Source organism: Melospiza georgiana, chromosome 10, assembly GCF_028018845.1.
Source record: "Melospiza georgiana isolate bMelGeo1 chromosome 10, bMelGeo1.pri, whole genome shotgun sequence".
Classification (NCBI taxonomy): Eukaryota; Metazoa; Chordata; class Aves; order Passeriformes; family Passerellidae; genus Melospiza; species Melospiza georgiana.
Window position 1 is genome coordinate 4097264 of NC_080439.1, and position 23355 is coordinate 4120618.

Genomic DNA, 23355 nt, shown 5'->3' on the forward strand with positions numbered 1-23355 from the left:
GCTTTCGGAAATCCTGCCAGCCACTTGATTCTTTTGTACACACAGCTACACCAAACAATCCCCACCGTGTGGGCACAGGGCTTCCCAGAGGGAGCATCCTGTGTTCCCTGCCATGCTGGGGGACCCAAGGGCTCCTGCTGAAGCACCCTCATGCCCCTCCATCACCTTTTCTCCCACACACATCACACATTTAGAACCCAAAATATTTCTCTTTTATAAGGGTCTGGGCATCCCACTGTGCTGCTCTCAGCACTGGGGCACCACGAGGCTGCTTCAGCTCCCATTGCTGGGGGATCAAACACAACACACAGAACTACTCCCCAGGGATGATATTTTGTGTTATATGTATTGTGTGTCATATGTGCTCTGTGTGTTATATGTGTTATTTATGTGTGCTAAATGTCAAGTGTTACATGTGCTATGTGTGTTATATGTGTTACTTATGTGTGCTAAATGCTATGTGTTACATGTGCTATGTGTGTTGTATGTTATTTATGTTTATGTGTGCTAAATGCTATGTGTTACATGCACTGTGTGTTATATGTGTTATTTATGTGTGCTAAAAGCTATGTGTTACATGTGCTGTGTGTTGTATGTTATTTATGTTTATGTGTGCTAAATGCTATGTGTTACATGCACTGTGTGTTATATGTGTTATTTATGTGTGCTAAAAGCTGTGTTACATGTGCTGTGTGTGTTATATGTGCTATTTATGCATGCTAAATGTTAAGTGTAACATGTGCTATGTGTGTTATATGTGTTATGTTTATATGTGCTATATGTTATGTGTTACATGTGTTATATGTTAAGTGTATTATATGTTTTCCTAATAGCTGTTACATGTTATATATGCTCTGTTTTCTTCTCTAAGAAGAAAACAACTATGAAAGCATCACTATTCAGATACTTGTGGGTGGACTGTGTGCTCAGAAGTTGCAATACCTCTGTCGGCTGTGAACATTTTCCTATACTCCGGTATGTGCAACAGTCCTAACTGCACACAGCCAACAGTTCCGTGCGCTGTATGCGCTATACATGTTCCGCGTTACCCGTGCTGTGCCCCGTTCTCCCCGGTCCCGCCCGGTCCCGCCCGGTGCCCGCGCTGGGGCGGAGGCGGCGGCTCCGCGGGCGGGAGCGCGGAGCGGCGGCCGCAGGTGGGGCCGGGGCCGGGCGGGGACAGCCCGAGAGTCCCCTCGGAGCCCCGGGGCCGCCTCCCTCCGTCCCTCCGTGCCTGCCTGCGGCTCCGGAGCGGAGCAGGAACCCGCCGGGAGCCCCGCCGGGAGCGGCCGGGACGAGGAGCGGGAGCCGCCGGAGCCGCGGGGTCTCAGTGCGCGGGATGGGGCTGTGCCCGCACGGCCCCGGACAGGTGAGGCCGCCTTACTATTATTAGTATTAGTATTAGTAGTATTAATTATTATCTTACTGATCGGGACCCTGTTTGCGTGCAGGCTCCCTCCTCTCCGCGTGCCCGAGTGCAGCATCCAGCACATGAAGACAAAACACCGGAATTAAGCCGTGCTGCAAAGACAGATCAGGTTTCAGAGGATGCACTTGTGCAGATGAAGAGTGAAGCGGCCAGCCCAGGTAGGCTTGTAAACAAACTCCATGGATGCTTCTCAGGTTGTGCTGCCAAGGACTTGTAGCTGCTCTAACTCTGCTCTCAGGACACTCGAACTCAAACGTGCACTAACACAAGGTGTCTGCTTAAATGGAAACAATTCGCTGTTAACACAGAGCCTGAGTCCGTTCCTCTTTACAGCTGCCTCGGCTCCTCACCTCTTCTTTGCTCTCACTGGGAGCACAGACACCACCCTGCTTCTTTAAGGAAAGAGAGAAGAAATCAGATAAAACTGTCCATGCTGTCTTGCTGACATACACAGAGCCACCCTGTGTTCGTTTTCCTTAGGAATTAATATTTAGAAAAGAGTTATCATAAAGAAACTTGTGGAGGTCTGAAGGGAAAACCAGCTGCTCTGAGGTCTCTGTCATTGTAGTACTTAGAGATGAAAAAAAAGCCCAATTCAATAATGAAGCCCTTGTGCTTTGGATTGCCTCTGAGTTCCAGGATTCCTCCACCAAAAAAAGGAGGTGATTCTTGATGCTTTTCAAGATATTTCTGCAGTCTTGATTTGCTAAAGACTGTATGAGCATAATGAACTGTGCATAATGAGGCTGTGCTGCAGCATCTCCTGTAGTGTCTTGTCCAATTTCTGTCCTGTAATTTTTTCAGAATATGCAGGAGCTCTGAGACCTCCATCCCTCTGGCCAGCTGGACAGAAAGACCTCTCCATGCCTTTGAAAGGAAAGGAACATAGTCAACCTTTTTTCCTAAACCTTTCCTTGGGTCATTAGCTACAAAGTAAATTATGTTGCTCTCTCAATAATGTAATTCAAAGAAAACAAAATTTAGGCAGTTGTTGATAATTTAATGATGAGTTAGCGAGGCTCTTTACTCTTCATTCAGGAAACTGAAAAATTCAGACAAATTGGGTAGGTGCTATGATGGATCTAATTTGTAGAGCTACACAGAAATAAAATTCTACCAATGTTGTTTTTTTTCTTTTCAGAGATGAAGCACTGTGCACTGTGACATTTATTTCTGCTGTTTTCACCACTGGAGGATGGCTGCCAGGCTCTGTGAAAATGGCTCTGGTCAGTACCACCGCACCCACACCAGCCAACGTCTTGAAATCAGCTACATGCTGGTCCTGATTATGCTTGGAAAAGTCTTCCTTGATTTCTTCATGTTGCAAATTAAGGCAAAACCTGTGAAAGTCAGTTTTATGGGATACTTCTGCGTTTCAGTGGCACTTCTCGATTTCACACTGCTGCTGAGCCTGTGTTTCATTTTCTGTTTTGAGGACTTTGCACTGTGGGGCGTGCGGCTCACGGAGTACCACATCTGCCTCCTCACCCAGATCTGCTCCCTGACCTACGGCCTTGTGCCCTTCCCAGTGTACCTGCTGGCTGCTCTGGATTATTACAGCACCGTCTCCCACACATCCCAGTTCCCCACAAGAGCTCGGAAGTTACTTTATGGATTTGCCGTGGTGGTCATATGGATTGCTGGGTTTTTTTGCACTCTCCACGTTCCTGCTGTCTCTGAAGAGCTGGAGATGCAGAACGGTGTTTCCCCTTCCCAGTGCCCTGTCTCTGGCAGCTGGCAGAGCTCCTTGGTGTCGTGGGCCATGGTGCTGCTGCTGGGCACGGCTCTCCTGGCTCGCTGGAAGGAGGTGACAACCATGCTGCTGTCTGCCAGGCTGCTCTCCTTGTCCAGCCAGCCCGTGCTCATGTTCCCCTACATGCACAACAACAACAGCACTTGCTGTAAGTGGCAGCTCCTGAGCAGGCTCCTCCTGTGTTTCCTTGGCACTTGGGCACCGTTTGTGGCTCTGCAGGTGGTGCTTGTGCTCCTGGGTGTGCAGATCCCAGCCTACGTGGAGATGAACGTGCCCTGGCTGTGCTTCATCAACAGCTTCCTCCTGGCAGCAGCCTACTGGTGCCGGTGCCACCATGTGGAGCTGACAGAGGAGGGCTGGAGCACAGACCCCTTTGTCAGCTGGAAATTCTGCTTTATGCCGTTCAACAATGAAAGCACAAAGGCAGCTGATGAGCCAGGCACAGTGATTGTCATCTGTTAACGATGCTGAAAGGGCTGCAAAGAGGCAGAACTCAAGACTCCCGTCCGTCTGGACTGGTAGATGGTTTTAGGGAACAGAATGGTCCCCACATTATCCAAGAAGAGGCAGTTATAGAACTATTGAAATGCTTGGACATTCACAAATCTATGGGACCAGACGGGATCCACCCCAGGGTGATGAGAGAGCTGGCAAATGAGTTTGCAAAGCCACTCTCTATCATTTACCAACAGTCATGGATTACTGGTGAGGTTCCAGATGACTGGAAGCTGGCCAATGTGATACCCATTCACAAAAAGGGTGCAAAGGATGATCCTGGCAATTATAGACCAGTCAGTCTAACATCTATACCTGGCAAAATAATGGAACAGTTCATATTACGTGCCATCATGCAAAATTTGCAGGATGGCCAGGGTATCAGACCCAGCCAGCACGGATTTAGGAGGGGTAGGTCATGTCTAACTAACCTGATCACTTTTTATGACCAGGTAACCCGGCTAGTGGATGCAGGGAAGGCTGTAGATGTTGTTTTTCTGGACTTCAGCAAGGCCTTCGACACTGTATCCCATAGCATACTCCTACACAAGCTAGCTGGCCGTGGTCTGGATAGGAATACCCTTTGCTGGGTTCAGAACTGGCTGGATGGCCGGGCCCAGAGAGTGCTGGTGAATGGTGTCACATCTAGCTGGCAACCAGTCACCAGTGGTGTCCCTCAGGGGTCTGTGTTGGGACCAGCTTTGTTCAATATTTTTATTGACGATATGGATGAGGGCTTAGAGTCTTTTATTAGTAGTTTCGCTGATGATACCAAAGTGGGAATGAGTGTAGATCAACTAGAGGGGTGCAGGGTTCTTCAGAGAGACTTGGAAAGGCTGGACATATGGACAGAATCAAACGGGATGAGCTTCAATAAGTCCAAGTGCCAAGTATTGCACTTCGGCCATAATAATCCCCTGTACCGATACAAGCTGGGGATGGAGTGGCTGGATAGTGCCCAGGTGGAAAGGGACCTGGGGGTGCTGGTTGACAGTCGATTGAATATGAGCCAGCAGTGTGCCCAGGTAGCCAAGAGGGCCAATGCCATCCTGGCCAGTATCAGAAATGGAGTGGCCAGCAGGAGCAGAGAGGTCATTCTTCCCCTGTACTCGGCACTGGTGAGGCCTCACTTGGAGTATTGCATCCAGTTCTGGGCCCCTCACTTTAGGAGGGACGTCGAGTTACTTGAGCGTGTCCAGAGGAGAGCAACAAAACTAATAAAGGGCTTGGAACACAAGCCACATGAAGAGCGACTGAGGGAGCTGGGATTGTTCAGCCTGGAGAAAAGGAGACTAAGGGGTGACCTCATCACTCTCTACAACTTCCTGAAGGGTGGCTGTAGTGAGCTGGGGGTCGGCCTCTTTCTCCGGGCGACAGCGGCTAGAACAAGAGGACACAGTCTCAAGTTGCATCAAGGTAGATGTAAGTTAGAAGTAAGAAGGAAATACTTCACAGAAAGAGTGGTCAGAAACTGGAATCATTTACCCAGTGAGGTGGTGGAGGCATCATCCCTTGAAGAATTCAAAAAAAGACTGGATGTGGCACTTTGCTGCCATGATCTAGTTGAACAGTTAGAACATCGGCTGGACTAGATGATCTTATAGGTCTCTTCCAGTCTTGAAAATTCTGTGATTCTGTGAACTCTGCTGTTGGGTGGCCAGGTCCTTACAGACAACACAAGGAAACATCTCCAGAGCTTCACTCCACCCAGTGTCCAGCAATCCTCCAGTGAATATTGCACTGCAAGCACTGCCAGGCCAGGGAATTCAACTTCAAATTACATGTTTAAAAAAACACTGTTTATACAGGACAAGTTTTCAGTCATTTTTCTGACTACAATTCTGCACTTCCTTTAAACGGAATTATCTCAGGTTCTACAGTACAAAATGCAATAACGTCTTGAAGGCTGGAGTTACATACAGATGCTGACCTAAGGTTCAAATGACTTTTTGAAGTGTATTTTGTTGTTAAAATGTGGATTTTTGTCAGCTGGATGGAAGGTAAGGGTTGCTGTCTGTTTAACAAGAAATAACTTGTTTTAGTTAAAGTTATGACTCCTACAGGAATAGAAATTTTTATAGTACAAAACCAGTGCAAGGTGTGCAACTTCCACAGCCTCAGAAGAGGTGCTGTTTCATGGTTTCTTTGCTGCTGCTCCTCTAAGATACATTAACATATTAATAATTAAATAATTAAAGCAACAAGCATCAAGGTTAGCTGCTATACATAACTGCATGCCCAAGGTTAAAGAATGTTTCAAATTAAAATATAGCTTATTTTGAAGCAAAAATTACTTTAAAATAGTTAAATATGAAGTGGGACTACTTCAGCAGGGAAAGCATTAGGCTTCTAGAAAAAACACTCTCAATTTTCAAATTCTTAGAGTTTTACAATGGACTTGATTTGATTTTGGATAAGATAAATAAATGATACACAACCAAAGCAGACAAATGAAATTAGCATTTATTTCTGAAGCACTAAACTCACAATACAATGTTGTATTGAAAGAGAAACTAAGTAAATGATGCTGTAGGTTGGTTAACTGTCCCCCAGACCCCAGGGAACAATGATTTCACACAAGAACACTCATTAAGAAAACTCTGCAGATAACAAAAGGTGCAATTACAAGCAAGTTTAAGCAGCATAGTATAAGGTGCTTTGTTTCAGCATTTGTAGGATGGATTCACCCCTTAACAGACAGATTGAAGAAATGTCACTTTTACAGATCATAAATGAGAGAATCTAAAATTCATTCACATGCTAGTTGGTAATAGGAAAGTGCTTCTTAAAAAAATGATTCACAAAGTGAAGATCATACTTTTACATAGCTCATTGTGTGCTCTTCAATTGTAAAATTTAAATTTTGGGTAATAATTTATTTTATTATATATCAATAATAGAGATAGATTTAATTGCAGAATTTAATGCTACATGGGTTAAATTTTCTTATAAAAGAATATTCCAGTATTTCACTCCATAAGAATACACAATAACATCTTGATCATAAATTAATCTTTGATTTCTGAAACATACCAAATCTGATTATTTTGATTTATTATTTCACCCCACATAGTGCTTCTTTCACCCACAAGCTGTGGCAAATTTCTTTGAGATTTCTGTGATGTAATCAAACGGAGACAAGCATTTTTCAGCAGTAGAAAATGGGTTTGGGGGAAATCCTGGTTAAAAGGCCATCAAAAGGACAGTAAATGATCAAAAACTGAATTTTAAAACTAGTGCAACAAGAGGAGGCAATGCTTAGCAATACAGTTTGAAGTGTTTGGCACCACAAATTATTTCATTTTTTATGCTGGCACCACAAATTATTTCATTTTTTATGCTGGAAATTGGAGGAAATTCTATTTCCATGTTAAAAGTAGGAAAACACATGCAATGTTACCTGGAAAAACAGCCCTAAGCAGTCTCTCCCTGCTCCCTCAAACTGTAATTGCTGTTAGCTAGTGCTGGAGATGCTACAGGATAAACCATGGCTAAACACAGGGTTTGACACAGCATTTCTTCAGGTTTTATAGAAACTGGACACCCACTGAAATGGGGCTGACACAATATTTACAAAACCCAATTCCATTTAAAAATCAGCAAATACATCAGCTATAGGAATGCACCAGGCATTTCAGAATCATGAAATAACTAATTCCTACAGACTCAGCAGGCAGGGGGAAATTCCTCTTTTAAGGTTCGTTCAACACCAGATGAAGGAAAAGCTCTTTTCAAGTTCATTTCAGGTGTGTTTTGCATGGTAAGTCTCACCCTTCTGGATCCCTAACATGCACAGAACTGGAACAGCAACCAGTTGGGTGAGGCTGCTGACATGTTTTATTTATCAGTGTGGTTCAGCTTCCCAAGGCCTAATTAAAGTTTACACAACCCCATCTGCCCTAACGTGCCAGAATTCCTGCAGCTGCTCAGTGCTCCTCAAGCCACTCGAAGTTTTCAACATTTTTTACAGGGAACCCACAACATGCAGCCAAAGCAAATATTAATGGATTGATGTTACTAGCTGTAATACTTGTCAAATTTATTCTTTCTTACTTTTTGTGGAAAAGGGCCAAAGAGCATCAACTTTTAGGCTGTCACCTCCATTGAGGAGGCAACAGTGGCACTGCAGGTCTCCAGCAACATCCAGCCATGGTGCCTGAGCCTGCCAAGGGACTGTTTTAAAACATATTTATGGTAACTCTGTTTGCCAGCCCACTTTTATCCCTGGCATTCATGGAGGGAGACACCAGCTGTGCAGTGATCTCCATCCTACTGCCTTCCCAGCAATTGTGTCTTTTCCTCTGCATTTTTTTTAACCTGGTGCTTCTGGGCAGTCCCAACACTGGTGCCTGAACCATCCCTCTCTAGAACAGGGTGACAGTTTCACTGCCAGAGAGGACAGAAGCTGTGCCAGGAACATGGAAATATTTGAAATAAAAGAACTACAGATAACCACTGCTACATCTCCTCTGTACATCACTTCTTGTGCTGTGCCAGCATCTAATGGCTTTACACCATTCAAATACCTTACAGTATGGATATTAATGCTAACAGCAGCTAAAGTGTTAACACTTTATGGCAGACTTCTGTACTTTTCTCATTTAAAGAATCTCTTACAAGTCAACATTGATTTTAATGAGATATTCTATGTGTTTTCAACTCTGAACAGAGTATTTGGCACTCAATGCTAAAACCCTTCATCTTTACACACATCAGTACTGGCTTGTGCATTCTATAACACAAAGACTACTTGGAAAGGAAGTTGGGTGTGCAGAATCCCTCATTGTTCTTTCCAAAATTGAATTTTCAGAAGTTGCCAGAGGATGGAAGAATGCTGGCTGAGTAGTGGAGGACACTACAAGCCCTCCACAGGCTGCCCAGGCTTCACTCACAAAGCAGATCTACCTCACAAATCAAAGACATTTGTGCTTCAAGCCTAATCCCATAATCAGCAGAGATACCCTGATTATTACCCAGCAACACCACAAGCCTGGCAACAACCCCCTGTACCCAAGCAGTGCTTCATAAACACAATTAAATGCTCCTTCAGTGTTATGTATTGCACTTAAACAGAGTTTATCATCACAATTCTACAAATGCACAACTGTGCTCAAGTTACAATGACTTCTAGATGGAAAAAAAAATCCTTTGAAATCTTGTTTTTCTAGCTCCTTACTCTACAGAGTTATTTGGATAATTTAACAGGAATACTTGCTGGAAATGTAAAAAAAATTAACTTGAAATCTGTTCATTACACTGGCTCCCATAACTGTGCTTCAGAAAAGTTAAATCCATGGCTACAAAAGCTGGACTATGAGCTTACTCCATATACCTGCAATTACCAGCACATTCATATCTCTGAACTTTGCTTTTTCCCTTCCACTTTGCTGTAAGAGATTAGAAAATACTATGCAACCTTCAAGTGAATGAGCAGGTGTGTGTTTTAATGCAGAGGTTACACAAACATGCACAGCAGCTTGGGATGGAGCACAAGTGAAGTGCTGACCTTGAGAGCCAGGGGTAAGGCAGGACACAAAACTCCCCAGCCCAGAGCTGACACCCAGGAGAGCAAAATGCCACTTTCAGAAGTGGGGAAGGAAATGTCAGATTTCCCAGGAGATGAAGATGGTAAAAACAAGCCAGGCTGATTCTCATGGATTAGGAACTGTGTGCTCACTGCCTTGGTGCTCAGTCTGGGTCCCAGGCCCTGACTCCATCAGCTCAGGCCAGGGACAGCTTCCTGAAAAACCCACACAGCTGCACTGGAGTGTCACTACTGGCTCTTTTTCAATTGTCACCATTTGCAAAGCCATCCAGGTTTGTAACTACACAGAACCTTTCAGGTCTAAATAACCTCTCATGACTAATGGCAAATTTTTTTAAAATTAATTTAATTTAGGCTCATCTTAAATGAACTAAGCATTAAATGAATTTAAAATTTCTTTCTCCTTACAGCATTTCCTGTCTGAAACTACAGCTCGCTATGCAAGAGTGACTTGAAAATTAATCCACTATGAGCAATTAACACTTTACACTGAAGTTATTCCTTGATAGCTCTGCTCATACCTGTTCAACTCAGCATTGAATAGGAACAGGGTATTTAAAACAAAATACTAAAATATTAGCTTCTCTCCATCTCTAATAAACTAATTCAGGTGCATATTAAAAAACTACCCTAGACTGATTGTTTTGCACAGTCATTATCTGCAGCCTAGAACAATCAATGAGGAAATACCTGGTTAATGATGACAAATATATTTCTAAGGATATGCTAACAGGACAGCTCTATACAATACTGGTGAGAAAATAACCCTGCAAGCTTTTATACATGCTGAGATTTAATATGAGCAGTCTCAGCACAATCAGAACTACTCATGTTAGAAATTATGGGGATGTCTAATTATTTGCAAAACCAGGACTCAACACAGCTGTCACTGAATGCTTTGATCACTCAGAGCTGTAGATTTGTCACTGTGTAAGAAATCTGTGGAGCTCTTGAGGTGGAAGTTTCTGCATGGATATTGTGGTATTAGAATGAGAACATCCATCTGGAACTGGCATCAGTTGTAGCTGCCATGCCAGGCAGTGACACAGCACACCCAGACCCAGCCCAGTCTCACACTGAACTTCCATTCCAATTACACTTCAGTGGTTTTGTACCTGAATATTTCCTTCCACTTCAAGATACAGAAATGATGCAAAAGCTATGACAGATCTGCCCAAACAGCTGGTTTCACCCTTTAACCCTTTCCTGTTCCTGCCACATCTGCAGTCACAAAGGAATTCAATCTGTTCTATCCAAAAGGCTGGATTTCTTTTTGGACAAAGCACAGGTGGAAGTCAGGGGGTAAATACCTGCTTTCACAGGAAAAATATGAGGAAATGGATGCTTGCAGGACTCAAATCTTGTATTTGAAATGTGTCATTGACAAAAATCTAGCAAAGGCATTACCCTCCATCAAGAACTCCATTTCTGGAAAATAAAATGATGGGTTAATGGGTAAAGAATGGATTTATAATGCAGCCTGTTTAAAACCCCTTCAGACACTCCCTGGTGAGCCAAAACTGGCACTTTGAGTCAGTGGAGGCAGCCAAGCCTCCTCAGGGGAGTGCCCTGCTCCTGCTGCAAAGCAGGGATGCTGATACAAGCCAGATGGATCAGGGAGGCTGCACACCCCTTCTGATCATTCTTTAAAACCCTAAACAAACCCTGAAGCTGAGACAAGTGTCACAGTTCTGTTCTATCAGATGAAATCTTGACAGACACCTTCAGCCCAGTGCTCTGCAAAAGGGCCTTGCCCTGAGCTAATGCTGCAGTTTGCATTAAGGAGTAGGGTAGGATGGAGAGAGGTGGAGAAAAAGGAAGGGAAAAAGCCATGGAATGTATCTCCCTTCTGACCTATTCCTACAGAAGCTGAAATACTGCAAACATTACTCTGAGGGGTAGCCTGCAACACCACAAGTCTGAATACAGAAAGCAAAATCCCAGGAAATAAAGAGAATAAGAAAGATTTCTTGTAGACATATCCTGTGGGAACAAGTGTTAAAATACACTTCAATCTTTAATACTTCTTCTTTTGCAAGAGGGTACAGAGTACTAACATGTGAGAAAGCCATGGGAAATGGCAGTATAAGCCTGGGAAAACCTCACCTATCTGAACAGCAAATGGCCAATACATGTAATGGTTCTGGAGGACTCTAAGTATTATATTGCTTTTTGGAGAAAATTCATAAGCTTCCCAAGTAGACTTCAGCTGCACTTGGAAAATTTTCAGCCTACTTTCACACACAAGTGTGATTTAAAAAAAAAATATATTTTATTGACACAGCTACATTGGCAAACACTCCTGTACAAGTGCACTTCTATCAGGAGAGGATGGTATAGCTATGTCTGCTTTTAAGTTCCAGTTAATTGCCAAAATCACTGAAGAAGAAAAAAAACTTTCAATATGCATAAGGCCCACACTCTAAGCTGTTGCACTTATGAATATTTGAAGCATAACTCATTATCTGTGGCTCTCCCAAACCCACAGGGAATGTTACATACCAGATGAACAGGAGCAGATGTGCCTTACTGGGGTCTGCTCTGGGCTCCTGGCACCTGGCAGTGATTCTGGCTGAGCTGGACACAAACACTAGCTGCAGAAGCTCTCCTGAAAGCTGTCTAATAAAGCAAAATTAAAGCAGCCATGAAATTCTCATGCATGTAACACTGATTAACTACAGGTCTAAACAAGACCCCTAAGTCCACATTTTCTAGTACACTTTAAGCCATTATCAAACCACATTTATGTATCCCTACTTTTTACATTGCCTAAGAACAGTACAATCAGAAGACAGATTAAAAAGTAGCCAGTGAGATTTCTGTATAAAAATAATAAAACTTTAAGACAAAAGCCAAAGGATAAATATCTAAGATATCTTTAGTCTTCAGTTAGCTCATCAAAACAGAACATATCCTTTAGAACATATGTTACAGATATGCTACACTGTGTATCTTACAGAAATGCTACAAATGGGAACCCACTGTCTCCATCATTTGAATGTCTTTCAAATGAACATTAGCAAACATTGGAACTTCAACTAAGAAGTTTATTTTACAACAGTAACTGAAAATAGAAAAAAATAAAAACAAATTAGAAAGTGCTTAGCAACTTCCCTCCAAAATAAACCCAGGCATCAATTCATCCTCTAAAGCTTTGGTGCCATTTGGGTAGGGGTTCTCACCACAAACCAGCGTGCAACTGCAAAGTGTTGTCCTAACTTGCAGCTTCAGTGGTTACTAAAAACATTAATAACATCTGCTATAAGCAAGCTCAAACAGCTGTAATTAAGAACAATGATTCTAATGTTGATCTCCAGAAGTTATGGTAGAAAATCTGTTAGTGGAAACAAAGCAATAGTCTAATTAAAGGAAAATGAAGCACAGATTTTTCTGTATTTCAAATTTACTCTTTAAGGTCATCAGTTAAATAATATACATATTAATCTGTCAGTCACAAACCTGCCTTTTAGCCAGTGTGTGTGCATTGACTCCTTTTGATCTAGGGCAGCAGTTCTCAAACTTTAGGTCAGTTCCTCTTCTCTTCAGGAATACTGTACAGCCCCCTGAATACCTCCCTACACAATCATATATTATGCATTAATTTGCATAAAATACAAAAAAATACATTATTTGCAGACACATACACATATTTAATTCAAATATACACAATGACTATCAGCACACATACCCTTCTTTCCCTAAACAAGAGCTTAAGGATCCAGGTCTGTACATAAGGGGAGTGGAGCTGCAGAAGGGAGGGAACAGAAGGACAAAATACATCCATGAACATCTGTGCACAGGCTGGGGGGAGGCAAAGGCCAAGAAGGTGCTGCTGCCACAGAGCCCAGGCAGCTTCCACGAGCATCAGTAACTGGGGAAATGTATTTGTTCCACAGAGCGGGAGAGAGGGAAGATGGAGGGGGACACTAAAATCCCACCCCCTGGGTCTGCAGCATCCAAGGCAAAATCTCCTGCCAGAGGGACAAAGCAGGATATTTCTCTGCCCTGGTCCTCCCAAATTTGCACTAAACCAGGACATTCTCCCACAGTGGCCAACACTGGCATTCCTCCTGCTGAGCTGCAGCTCCAGGCTCCCTCATGGCAGCAGCAGCTGCTCCTGCACAAGGGGCCTCACTGCTCCTTCCTCAGAGCGCTGCAAGCACAGCTCACAGTGGCCACTGGACAAGGAAAAGGTGCTTGGAAGCTTCCAGTGAGGCAATGGGAATGCACTACAGGGAAAGATGTTAGAAGAGGTATCAAGAAAAAGAACATCTGAGTTATGCTGTCCCTTCTCTACCCCCACTCTCTAAAGCAACTTGTCTCAACATGAGCTGGTCCTGGCTGCAGTTTTCAGCCCGTCACACCCAGGCATTTGGGAACCTGAACCCCAAGACCTCATACTCTTCCTCAAGGTCCACTCTGAACCCCCATTTGAGAACTGCTGGTCTAGCTTAACTAGCAGCATGTGAAACTACAAATCTAACACTTAATGCCCCCTTAGTGCATAGCAGCATTCAAAGAGTAAAGTAACATGTGCTTCAGTTACCTCTGGCAGGAGTGTCAGTAGCCTGATCATGAGGATTTTGATGAGATATCTACATGGTTTATAGTATTTTACAGACTTCAAGAAAATACTATAGTGGCAGAAATGAGGGTAAGCCTACATGAGGAAAACCAGCTGCCAACCTACCCCTTACAAACAATTTGCTCAAGACTAAAACAAACTCAGAGAGCACAACTAAATGCATAGCATTTTACTGGTACTAGTGCTTCCACAGGGCCTGTGGACACTTCTGTTAGTTCAGTCCAAACACTGCTGTATGTGGGAAAAAATCTTTCAGAATACAGCAACACGATTTAAATGGTGTCTAGATTGGGGTGGGGACTGGGGTGTTAATCATAACTCATAAAATGAAGTACATGTTGGGGAATATCTAACCTACCACAGCATATTTCACTTCATGTTTTTCCATGAAAAAGTTCAACTCAAAGCATTAATCAGGCTTTACCATAAACTTATTAGTTGTTGAAAACTACAGAGGACTCCTGGTATAATCAAAGGAACATTTTAAAGTCTTTATGTGGGGAGAGTCCCACCTACTTAACAAAACATCACAGTAACACTCATGCCACAGTGAAGATGTTGGCATATTACTGTTGGTTCTGTCACTGAGAAACTCTTGTTTAAACCTTCCTGTTCACCTCCTAGGATTCTTTCAAGGAATTGATACGTGCACAGATTTTCAATGCAGGTCCAAGCTTAATATTCATTGCACTCATAAGGTGATCCTCCTTCAACAAAAGGAGAGCTTGTCCATCAATTTCTTGTGCTCTAAATTCATCTGCAATATCTTGACAACCTAAAGGCAATAAAAAATATGATTACTGGTTTAGAAATGCCCATTCTTAGATCCAATGTCCACACCAGAGCTTTTCAGCAACACATTTTCCAGTGCTCATCCCTTTAGCTTGTTGAACCTAAATTACATGCAAGAGTTCAGTATTATGATGGGAATTCTGATATAACATGAAAATAATTTTTACTACAGCCTCTAATTACACTGTATTTACTGGAGAACTACTCATTGGGAATTTCAAGTCCCAGCAAAGACAGAATTTTCATTTGATTAAGAGGAACAACCTCTCATCATTGGAAGAGATTGGGAAAACAGCACTGAAATAGCAATCAGGAACATAATTCAAGTGGGTTCTTTCCAGCAATAAAAAGATACTATTATCTAATTCTATAAATGAGAACTATATTATACTGCTCTTTGCAGTGAGAACATCCAAATAGCTACAATTTCCAAAAGGAGTTAATTCCATCTGTGTGTTACACCACAGAGCTAAGGAAACAAAGTTTTGATGTATGGGGTTTGGCACAACCATCTCATGAAGATATTTATCATTAGTTATCAGAGTGAATATTCTACACACAGCAGTAACTCACTTCACAAGTGCAACTTGAAACTGGTTGGATCTTTTTCCCCAAGTTAAACTTCTTCTCTCAACATGAAATACCAGTTTCAGGTTACTGAAGATCACAACATAAAAAAAAAGACTCTACATAGGTTGGACTGTCCCAAGTAACTGAGGGCCTCTTTCCACTGAGGAACACTGTGGAAATAAAGGTTCCTCCAAAGATGTTCTGGATATGTGCTGAGCAGGCTCAGCCAGTTATGCCTGGCTCTATGGCAGCTCTGTTAGATGGAAAAATGTTTTCTAGTGTCCATGAGAGCACCCATTGTCAGTTGTTTATTTCAAGCTTCTTTCCCCCAGCCATGTTTTTAATGGGGTTTTTTAATACATTTGTGTTCTCAACCCAGCAGTCTCTCCATCTGTCTCAGAGCCTTTCAGACACACTTGAATTTGTGCTCCACTTTCCATTCCTGATGTCAATTATTCCTCAAGAAGCTTATTTTTCAGCGTTTTTACATTTTCCCTTTTAAAAATACACTATTATAGAGATATGAAATTACTGTGATTAACTTTTGTACCTAGATGACAGCAACTAATTTAATATTCTCTTGTGTGTTCAGATTTAAATTCCATAAAGAATAGATAGCCTAATTTCCTGATGGATTTACAAATGTGAACAAAGCAAGCAGAAAGGAAATGTGGAAGGACATATCAACATCCAAAAATTAATTCATTTGGATCATTACTGTGTGAAGGTTGTAACACTCAAGGCTGGAAAAAGTTAGCTTTTCACAAAGAATAAAGCACATTTTTTCCTTAATGATCTGTTAAACAGACCTCATGTAACATCAGCTCTGGCATCATCATAAAGGTTTTCTCATTGAAGTGCTGACAACAGATAAAAGATCTGTAAGTCAAGTATTGAGTATTTCTGGGAAAGTATCATGGCATGTCTGATTTGAGAGTTGAACAATTGTGACTGTCAGACCACACCATTTACAAAGAGTCTGAGAGATCAGGAGAAGTTTAGGAACAAAACATTTAGGAGAAAAACTGGTCCTACTAGAATAGGAAACTGGATGTTTGTTGTTGCCAGCTTTTTTCCTTTAAGCAATTTCTGTGCAACTTCTCAAGTATTTTGTATCAAAGTCATTTTTGGAAAAGCAGAGCATGGAATTTGAAGGTATTGCAGTTCCCACATCCAAGCACATCTGGGTATATTCTTGAGCACTTTTGCAATTGCTTGTTGTGCAATAACTTGGCCAAAAGAAAAGGGTGGAGAGCTGGTGAAAGGTCATTTATCTTGCAGCTGAAGACAGAAAGGAGAACAATTCTGTCAGCTTAAGTTGTTCTGTCTCCTCCCCCAGAAGAAGCAGCTAACAGGGCAAAAAAGTGTCCTGGACATTGACTTCTCCAAAAGGCTCCAGAGGAACTCAGAAAAGCCTGACAAGGACACAAGTTCATTTCAGCTACAGACTGTGCAGAAAGCTGTAAATGAAAACAGATGTTGCTAATGTTTATGGAAAAGTGACAAATCACCATCTCCTACAGCATGGCAGATGGTCTGCACAGACTGCACCAAGTAGATACAGAATATGAAATGCCATAATGGAAATCATCTGTATTATTTCCTGCATTAATAAATCTTGGAAGTATATGATAAAATATTTTTTCAAGAGAGCGACTTGAGAATATACTGAAAAGAATAAACCCCAAAATTACCCAAAAACCCAAATGCAGCAACATAGCAACAAAAATTCTGGCAGGTTGTGAATATAACTTTAAACATCTATTCAATTTCTTTTTAAAAAAAGTATTTGAGAAACTAGGCCTTCATATGGAGAGGAATGAGTAATTACAATAAACTTTCATTACATACAAATAAATATAAGTTTGTTTAAAATCAAAAATCACCTTGTTTATAGAATCCAAAAAATGAAACCAGATCCAGCAGCTGCTGAAATATTGTAAAAGTAATGGTTTCAAAACAGAACACACATTTTAAGAATAAAATTTTTGGTTTCATACTTGAAAGTGAATTGTGTTTGTGTAGCACTTCAGTTATTCTAGCACAGGAACTGCCATTTATTGAGAGCCTAGGATTAGTTATTGAATTAACCAGAGTCTTGAATCCATAAAAACAGTAACTGAAAACAGCAGTGACAGAGCTACACTCCATAACACAGCTCAAGTACAGAAACAGGAATGACCACATCCCAAACCTAAGGAGCTTTGCTTGTTTCTACAGCCATCACTGCAGGCTCCCAGAAGCTGAATTGTTACTGGATTGCAATAAACTATCAGAAGAAAGGTACTTCAAGGATGACTTTTGCCAATTTTAAACATCTCTTACACAATTTTTTGCCTGACCTACTACAAAGACTGTCTGTCATAATGCATGTATATGACTTAGCAGTGAAGATACATTCCTTTCAGGTTAATAGTCTAATGGGATACACAAAAAATGGGATAGCATTCCAGAAAAAGTAGAAAACTAGAAACAAACATGGCCCGGGTTTTAATGGGTAAGCAACAAAAGTTCTGGTATGACTGCTACTGTGGAGATCTGCCTTGTTATCTGTAGGGATTACAGTGTCTGATCAGATAAAATGGCATCCTTGGGAAAAGGTGGGAGTGAAGCTTTAAAGGTTATGAGAGTTAGGAAATTATAAATGTCAAATAACCTGAAGATGACATAAAGGTAACGGTGAATATTGATCTAAAGGAAAGGTTTGTGAACAAGCAAAAAACCATATTCTTTTTTTCTGAGAACAAACAGAGACTAGCAGTATGCTGAGTTTCTAGGCAGAAGACCTCTGAGCAAAGCTGCAAAACAAATTTTAACTTTATAGCAGAAACTTGCTTATTCTTTTTTAATGATTTGTATCATGCCAGGTGTTTCAAACTTTTCAGTTGTATCAAGGGAAGGAACACTGCTCTTGCTTTTTCTACTGAATAAGCAGCAAGGAAGGAAGAAAGAGAAGGAGAAAGTGAGAAAGGAAGAGAAGAAAGCAGCGTAACAGAGAGGGAGCGTGTCTGATCTCTCTACTGACCTCTTGAGAGAAGTCAGACTGAAGGAAGGAACAGCTCTAATCTCCATCAGCTGGGATGCAACAGCAGAAGTGGGACTAGTTCTATCAACACGGGATTTGTGCTGAAGGAACAAGCAAGAGGAAACAAATCACATTCCAGTCTCTATCACCAGCTAACACTGCTGTTGTTACCACACCACCTCCTCATCACAGCGCTGCTATAAAGCAAGGAACTTCATTGTTAAAACAAGAGAACAAGTTATTGCCCCTTCCATACCAGGCAGAGAACGTATAAAGGCCCAGACTTCATCGACAGTCCACACTGAGGGGTCAGTCTGCACCACAGGTAAGAGGTCGATGCTCTCTGGCACTTTCCTCATCCTCAGCTCCCGCAGCTCCCGCTCCCTCTCACTCTGCCTCCGCAGGCGCGTGGTCATGGCCGTCGGAACAGCGTCTTCATGAGGAGCCAGATCTTCTTCTGCAGATGGATAAGTAATTGGAAGCTGGAAAACGCAGCAACTCCAGTATTAGGCTTTATTTGCAATTCCCAAAGCAGTGCCATAGTTTTAAGCAAATGTTCCACAGACCTGTCTAAGAAAATGATCTCGTGACGCCCCCTCAGGGCCGCTCGGCCGACGCCCGCGTCGCCCAAGACTTTGGCTATCTGACTTCCGATTCCAACGACTGGTCTTGTCTGATGGAAACAGCCCAAATTTCTTAGTGCAACTAAGGCTGTGCCTAAAGAAGTAAGATATATTCAATAATGCACTAGTGGTTTTTTGGACTGAATTCAATCAAGTTACCATAAAATCACAGTGTTGTAGAAATGCTGCTTAATTACAACAACAGCTGTCACAGAAATACAAGAGAAAGGTATCTCAAAGGCCATTTCATCAAAACCTTGATCTCATTGTGGGATCAAGTACATCCAGATTACCCCTGGAAGATGTCTGTCTTTCCCATTCTTAGAAATACCTTTGTATTTTATCACATAGTACAGTTCTGCTCAGAAATGTCCACTACAAAGCTAAAATCACATTGTATTTTCTGGTTCCATTTTCTCTACCTAGCTGATACCCAGGCAAAGCAGGATAGAAGCAGAAATCCCATGCTAAGATTAAAGGACTAAATCTCTTTAAGATTATTTTGCTGGTGGTGTCCCAAGAAATACCAAATCAAACATATATATATATTCCCACTACCTAAATGGGAACATAGCAGACATATGAGAAAGGTCATGTCCAGACACACTGATGCCAAAGAAGAGCTAAGTGGTGACAAGAAATGGGAAATTATTCCCCATTTCTAAAACTTATGGTATTAAAAATCAACTTTCCAGTTGTTATAATGGAAGATTTTGCATTCAGATGTTGACTGTGAATTCTTGCTCTCTTAACCAGGAGAGATTAATCCATTAGCCAGATAATTATAAACAATAACTGCATAGAGTTACCTTTTGGCACAGGATGTGGAGCAGAATCTTTTTGACCGCAGAAACTTATTGGGATATCCCATTTTTCCACAAAATTCACACTTCAGAAGATCATTTTCAATTTCATCCAGTCCCTCTAAAGAAGGAATGAGGAATAAAGTCAGTTTCAACGACACAAAATCATGTTCACATCTCTCACCTCAAGCAGGCAAAAGATCTTCAAATATTTAACACATTCAATTAAGTACTTTGATTAACAGACAATTATGCAAAGCTAAGCAAGTCATAGATTTCATTCTGTCTAGAAAAGATCTTGAGCAAACCAAACCTTAATGAACCCTCAATTAAGTTATTCAATGAACTTAATCAGTTTTTTGTTGAATTTCAAGCCACCCATGAGCAGGTCTGCCCTCAAACATAGCAAGCAATTAAAATAGAAGGGTAACATTCCTCATGAATTGCTTCATAAAGAATTCATTAAGAGAATCAGGGCTTCCACAGTATAAATGCAAACTCTCTGTAACAGCACAATGAATTAACCTTTTAAAGTACTTTCTTTGAAGAAGCAGCTGCTACAACCAAAGGGACTTGTGAAAGCAAAGAACACATGAATCTTGTATATATGTAACATTCAATCTATGAAAAAGATAAGCTGCACGCAACAAAGAAAAGGATTATTGCATCTGCTAATTTACAGCTTATTGTTACAGAGTATTTTCTCTTATTGATGAGATGGCCCTTTTCTTACTCTACAAAAAGCACTAGTGCAGCAAAGAGCTAGAAATACTGAGAAGGTATTTCTGCCACACACACAATCATACCCTGATTTACTATCAGCAAATCTCCTCTACTCACGTGATGTGTACATGGATGTGTCTCTATGTTGGATGTTACCTACCAGCTCATCTAATGAGTAGTTACAAATTCTCTACATAAACCTAACACCAGCTGCAAGGAGCTAAACAAAAACTAAACCCAAAACTATGAGTGTTTGGATAATTGCACAAAACAGACAAGCTGTCTGAAATCTGAGACTCAGCATAGTGCTCATACTGAAAAGAAATTTGAATTAATATCTAATGAAACAAATTATGGACAAAATGACTGCTGCAAAGAGTTTTGATTTGGAAGAAGGAATAGAAATCTTTAAGAGAATGAAAGAAAGACTTGCATTGAGACTAAATTTAGGCAGATCACCAAAAACAGCTCTGATACTATAAGGATACAAGCTGTGGGAAAGAAAACCCAGGGGTGGCTAAAAAAATTCTGAACTTTCAAATCTTAGATGAATTTATACAAAAATGTGTGTTCACAGAATAACTTGGTTTCTCTGGGCCTGGCCACTGTTTGATTCCCATTTCATAGCACACAGAACTGGAGGGGGGAAAAGGGCATTTAAACAAAAACTACAAACCTTCTGCAATCATATCCTCTATCTCTGTGTCTGAGGAGTTGTCTGCATGTTTTGTGTTCTGCAAGTCTGATTCAACACACACCACACTCATGATCTGACCCTCCACCAGCAATCTCTTCTCTGCAGGCTGTTCCACCAGCAAAGATGAACGACTGACCTAGTGCAACAAAAGCAAAGCAACTGTGGGTAATTAACATTATTCACAAGAGTGAATTATTACAAACAATATTTGTTTGCAATTTTCTCAGTAGAAGATGATCAGTTTCTACCTCATATCAATGAAGTGTAATTATATCGTAACAAAGCTCATTTCTCAAACAAATTAAGACTCACTCCTGCTCTGCAGAGTTTGCAATTATATTTAACAAAGGGAGAAACACATTATACCTTCAGAAACAAAGGAATGGGAAAATGAGACACACATTAAATTAGAAAGACGGGCTTTAAATTGCCAGTTTGTGATTTAAAATTTTCAACAGTACTTCTTACCAGACACTGCACTAATTACACCTAGCCCAGTTAAGAGCTTGCCAGTGCTTAAAACAACAAATTGTAGCAGTTTAAAATTTTAAGACTCAGCTCTGAGGCTCAAATTAAGGTATCACTTAAACAGAGGGATCTAGGAGGCAGACAAATGTAAAAAAAGTTTTCCAAGTGGTAGCCTAAACCCACTCTCTGCAGTTAACTCCAGACATAGCCTACTACTACTCAAGTCACCAATCAGTGGAGAGAAGGCAAAACCAACATCTGAAACATAATTCCAGATCTAAATATCAACTAGCCACAAATAATATCATTCTTACAAAGAGTATAAATTTCAAAGATTAGTAGTAAAAAATTCCTAGCAAATTCAGACTTACAGGGAATGGCTCCAAGCCCTCCTGAATGACAAAGCCCTCGATGACGTGGGTCAGGATCTGGGGTTTGACAATGGCCTGTGGAGGTTTGTTTTCTAGGCTGGGAATGCTATTGGGCAGGGAGGTGCTGTTGCTCCTTGTCGTTGCTGCTGGAAGCAAAAGAGGGGGTGGTGGAATAGAGGCATGGGAAGGATCAGATGGAGATTTAATTACTGAGGCACTGACAGATGATGTCACTGAAGGCAGTCCCCCATGTTCTGCAAAAAACAACAAAATATGTTATGTTTTATCACTTATGTCCAACCATTGGCTCAGAATCAGGAAGTAAGAGGTGATAAATCCCCAAGACCCATCTCTGCACCCATCAACCCCTAACACAGGCTCTTCCCTAGGCTTCATAGATTCCACTTTTAAAATAAGATGGTTTATCTCAACAGACTATTCCACAAACACCCCTCCTCATGCAAACATCTTCCTTTACTCAGTACCTGCTAGCTACAAACATATTTGCCCATTAATTACTCACACAAATCACAAAACCAAAAGCTATCTTAGCCTGGCATTTGTCCTCACCTGACAAAGGATCTTCTGAATTGAGAGGCTCTCCATTGCCCAAGGTGATGGCTGGTGGGGACAAGGTGGGTGGTGTAGGTGTTCTTGCCATGTGGACACAATCTGAGTCCTCGGGCATCTCCTCTTCACACACATTCTCCACTTGGTAAATCTGCATCCAACAAACTATTGCTTTAGAGAGATTTCCATTCTATCTTAACACCTTAAAAGAGTTGCATAAATACAGTTTTAAAAATCAATTACCAGGTCAAATATGTTAGTCTTCTAATAAAATACTAGTTCCCAAAATGTATACCAAACAATGAACTCTGAAGACATCACAATGCCAGTAAAATTATTTTGTTACAAACAGCAATACATAAAGAAGCTCCAATCAAACAGAGCAGAGAACCTGTTTCAAAACCTTATGTGTACAATTTACTGTTCTTTTTATTTACACATACGTTTGATGTTATTTAAATACATCTGCAAAATGCAAGTTTAATGACAAGTCTGCAAATTGTTCTATCTTACACAGCAGTGTAATCAAGCTGAGTATTTCAGAAGAGTACACCAAGACTATCAAGCATTAGTGGTTATAAGAGGTTTTAAGGTCTTTCCCTCAAAAGTGTTGAAATAAATTTACATAAATTCCTGACAGCAGATTAAAATGTAAAACACCATCCTGTCAAAAGCAAACCTGGCTTCTACTCTTTTGTCCAATTTCTGCATGAAATAACAGAGTTGAGATTATTACCCTCTTAAAATAAACTGAAAATGAACAGCACACCTCCTTCCTTAACCTGTTGATAGCCTCAAAAAAGCCTACAAGAGCTGCTGATTCTTTTGCTCATCTTAATCTCATTTAGCATTTTACCACTAAAGCTCAGCAATGCCATCTTAAATGCCAGCCTTACTTGCATAACATTT

At 41.2% G+C, this 23355-nt stretch overlaps 2 protein-coding genes across 8 annotated transcripts in view; one reads left to right on the top strand and one right to left on the bottom strand.

Annotated features, from left to right (window-relative positions):
- Positions 1 to 1519: 1519 nt before the first annotated feature.
- GPR160 (G protein-coupled receptor 160) lies at positions 1520 to 3641 on the top strand. The gene is made up of 2 exons (XM_058031526.1): positions 1520 to 1584; positions 2568 to 3641. Exon 2 carries the CDS (start codon positions 2622 to 2624, stop codon positions 3639 to 3641), a length of 1020 nt encoding a protein of 339 aa, XP_057887509.1. The 5' UTR covers positions 1520 to 1584; positions 2568 to 2621.
- A 3350-nt stretch (positions 3642 to 6991) lies between these two features.
- The window catches only part of PHC3 (polyhomeotic homolog 3), a 30192-nt gene continuing 13828 nt past the window's right edge, over positions 6992 to 23355 (bottom strand). For all 7 annotated transcript variants that reach the window (XM_058030871.1, XM_058030870.1, XM_058030869.1 and 4 more), the window contains 7 exons: positions 22447 to 22597; positions 21877 to 22130; positions 21017 to 21173; positions 19624 to 19738; positions 18758 to 18908; positions 18448 to 18673; positions 6992 to 14579 (listed from right to left, as the gene is read on the bottom strand). In XM_058030871.1, the coding sequence (XP_057886854.1) occupies positions 14425 to 14579; positions 18448 to 18673; positions 18758 to 18908; positions 19624 to 19738; positions 21017 to 21173; positions 21877 to 22130; positions 22447 to 22597 (1209 nt within the window). In that variant the 3' untranslated portion in view covers positions 6992 to 14424. The remainder of the gene's footprint in view (positions 14580 to 18447; positions 18674 to 18757; positions 18909 to 19623; positions 19739 to 21016; positions 21174 to 21876; positions 22131 to 22446; positions 22598 to 23355) is intronic.

Excerpts from the sequence above, each read along its gene's own strand:
- GPR160 (XM_058031526.1), top strand. The coding sequence starts at position 2,622 with ATGGCTGCCAGGCTCTGTGAAAATGGCTCTGGTCAGTACCACCGCACC.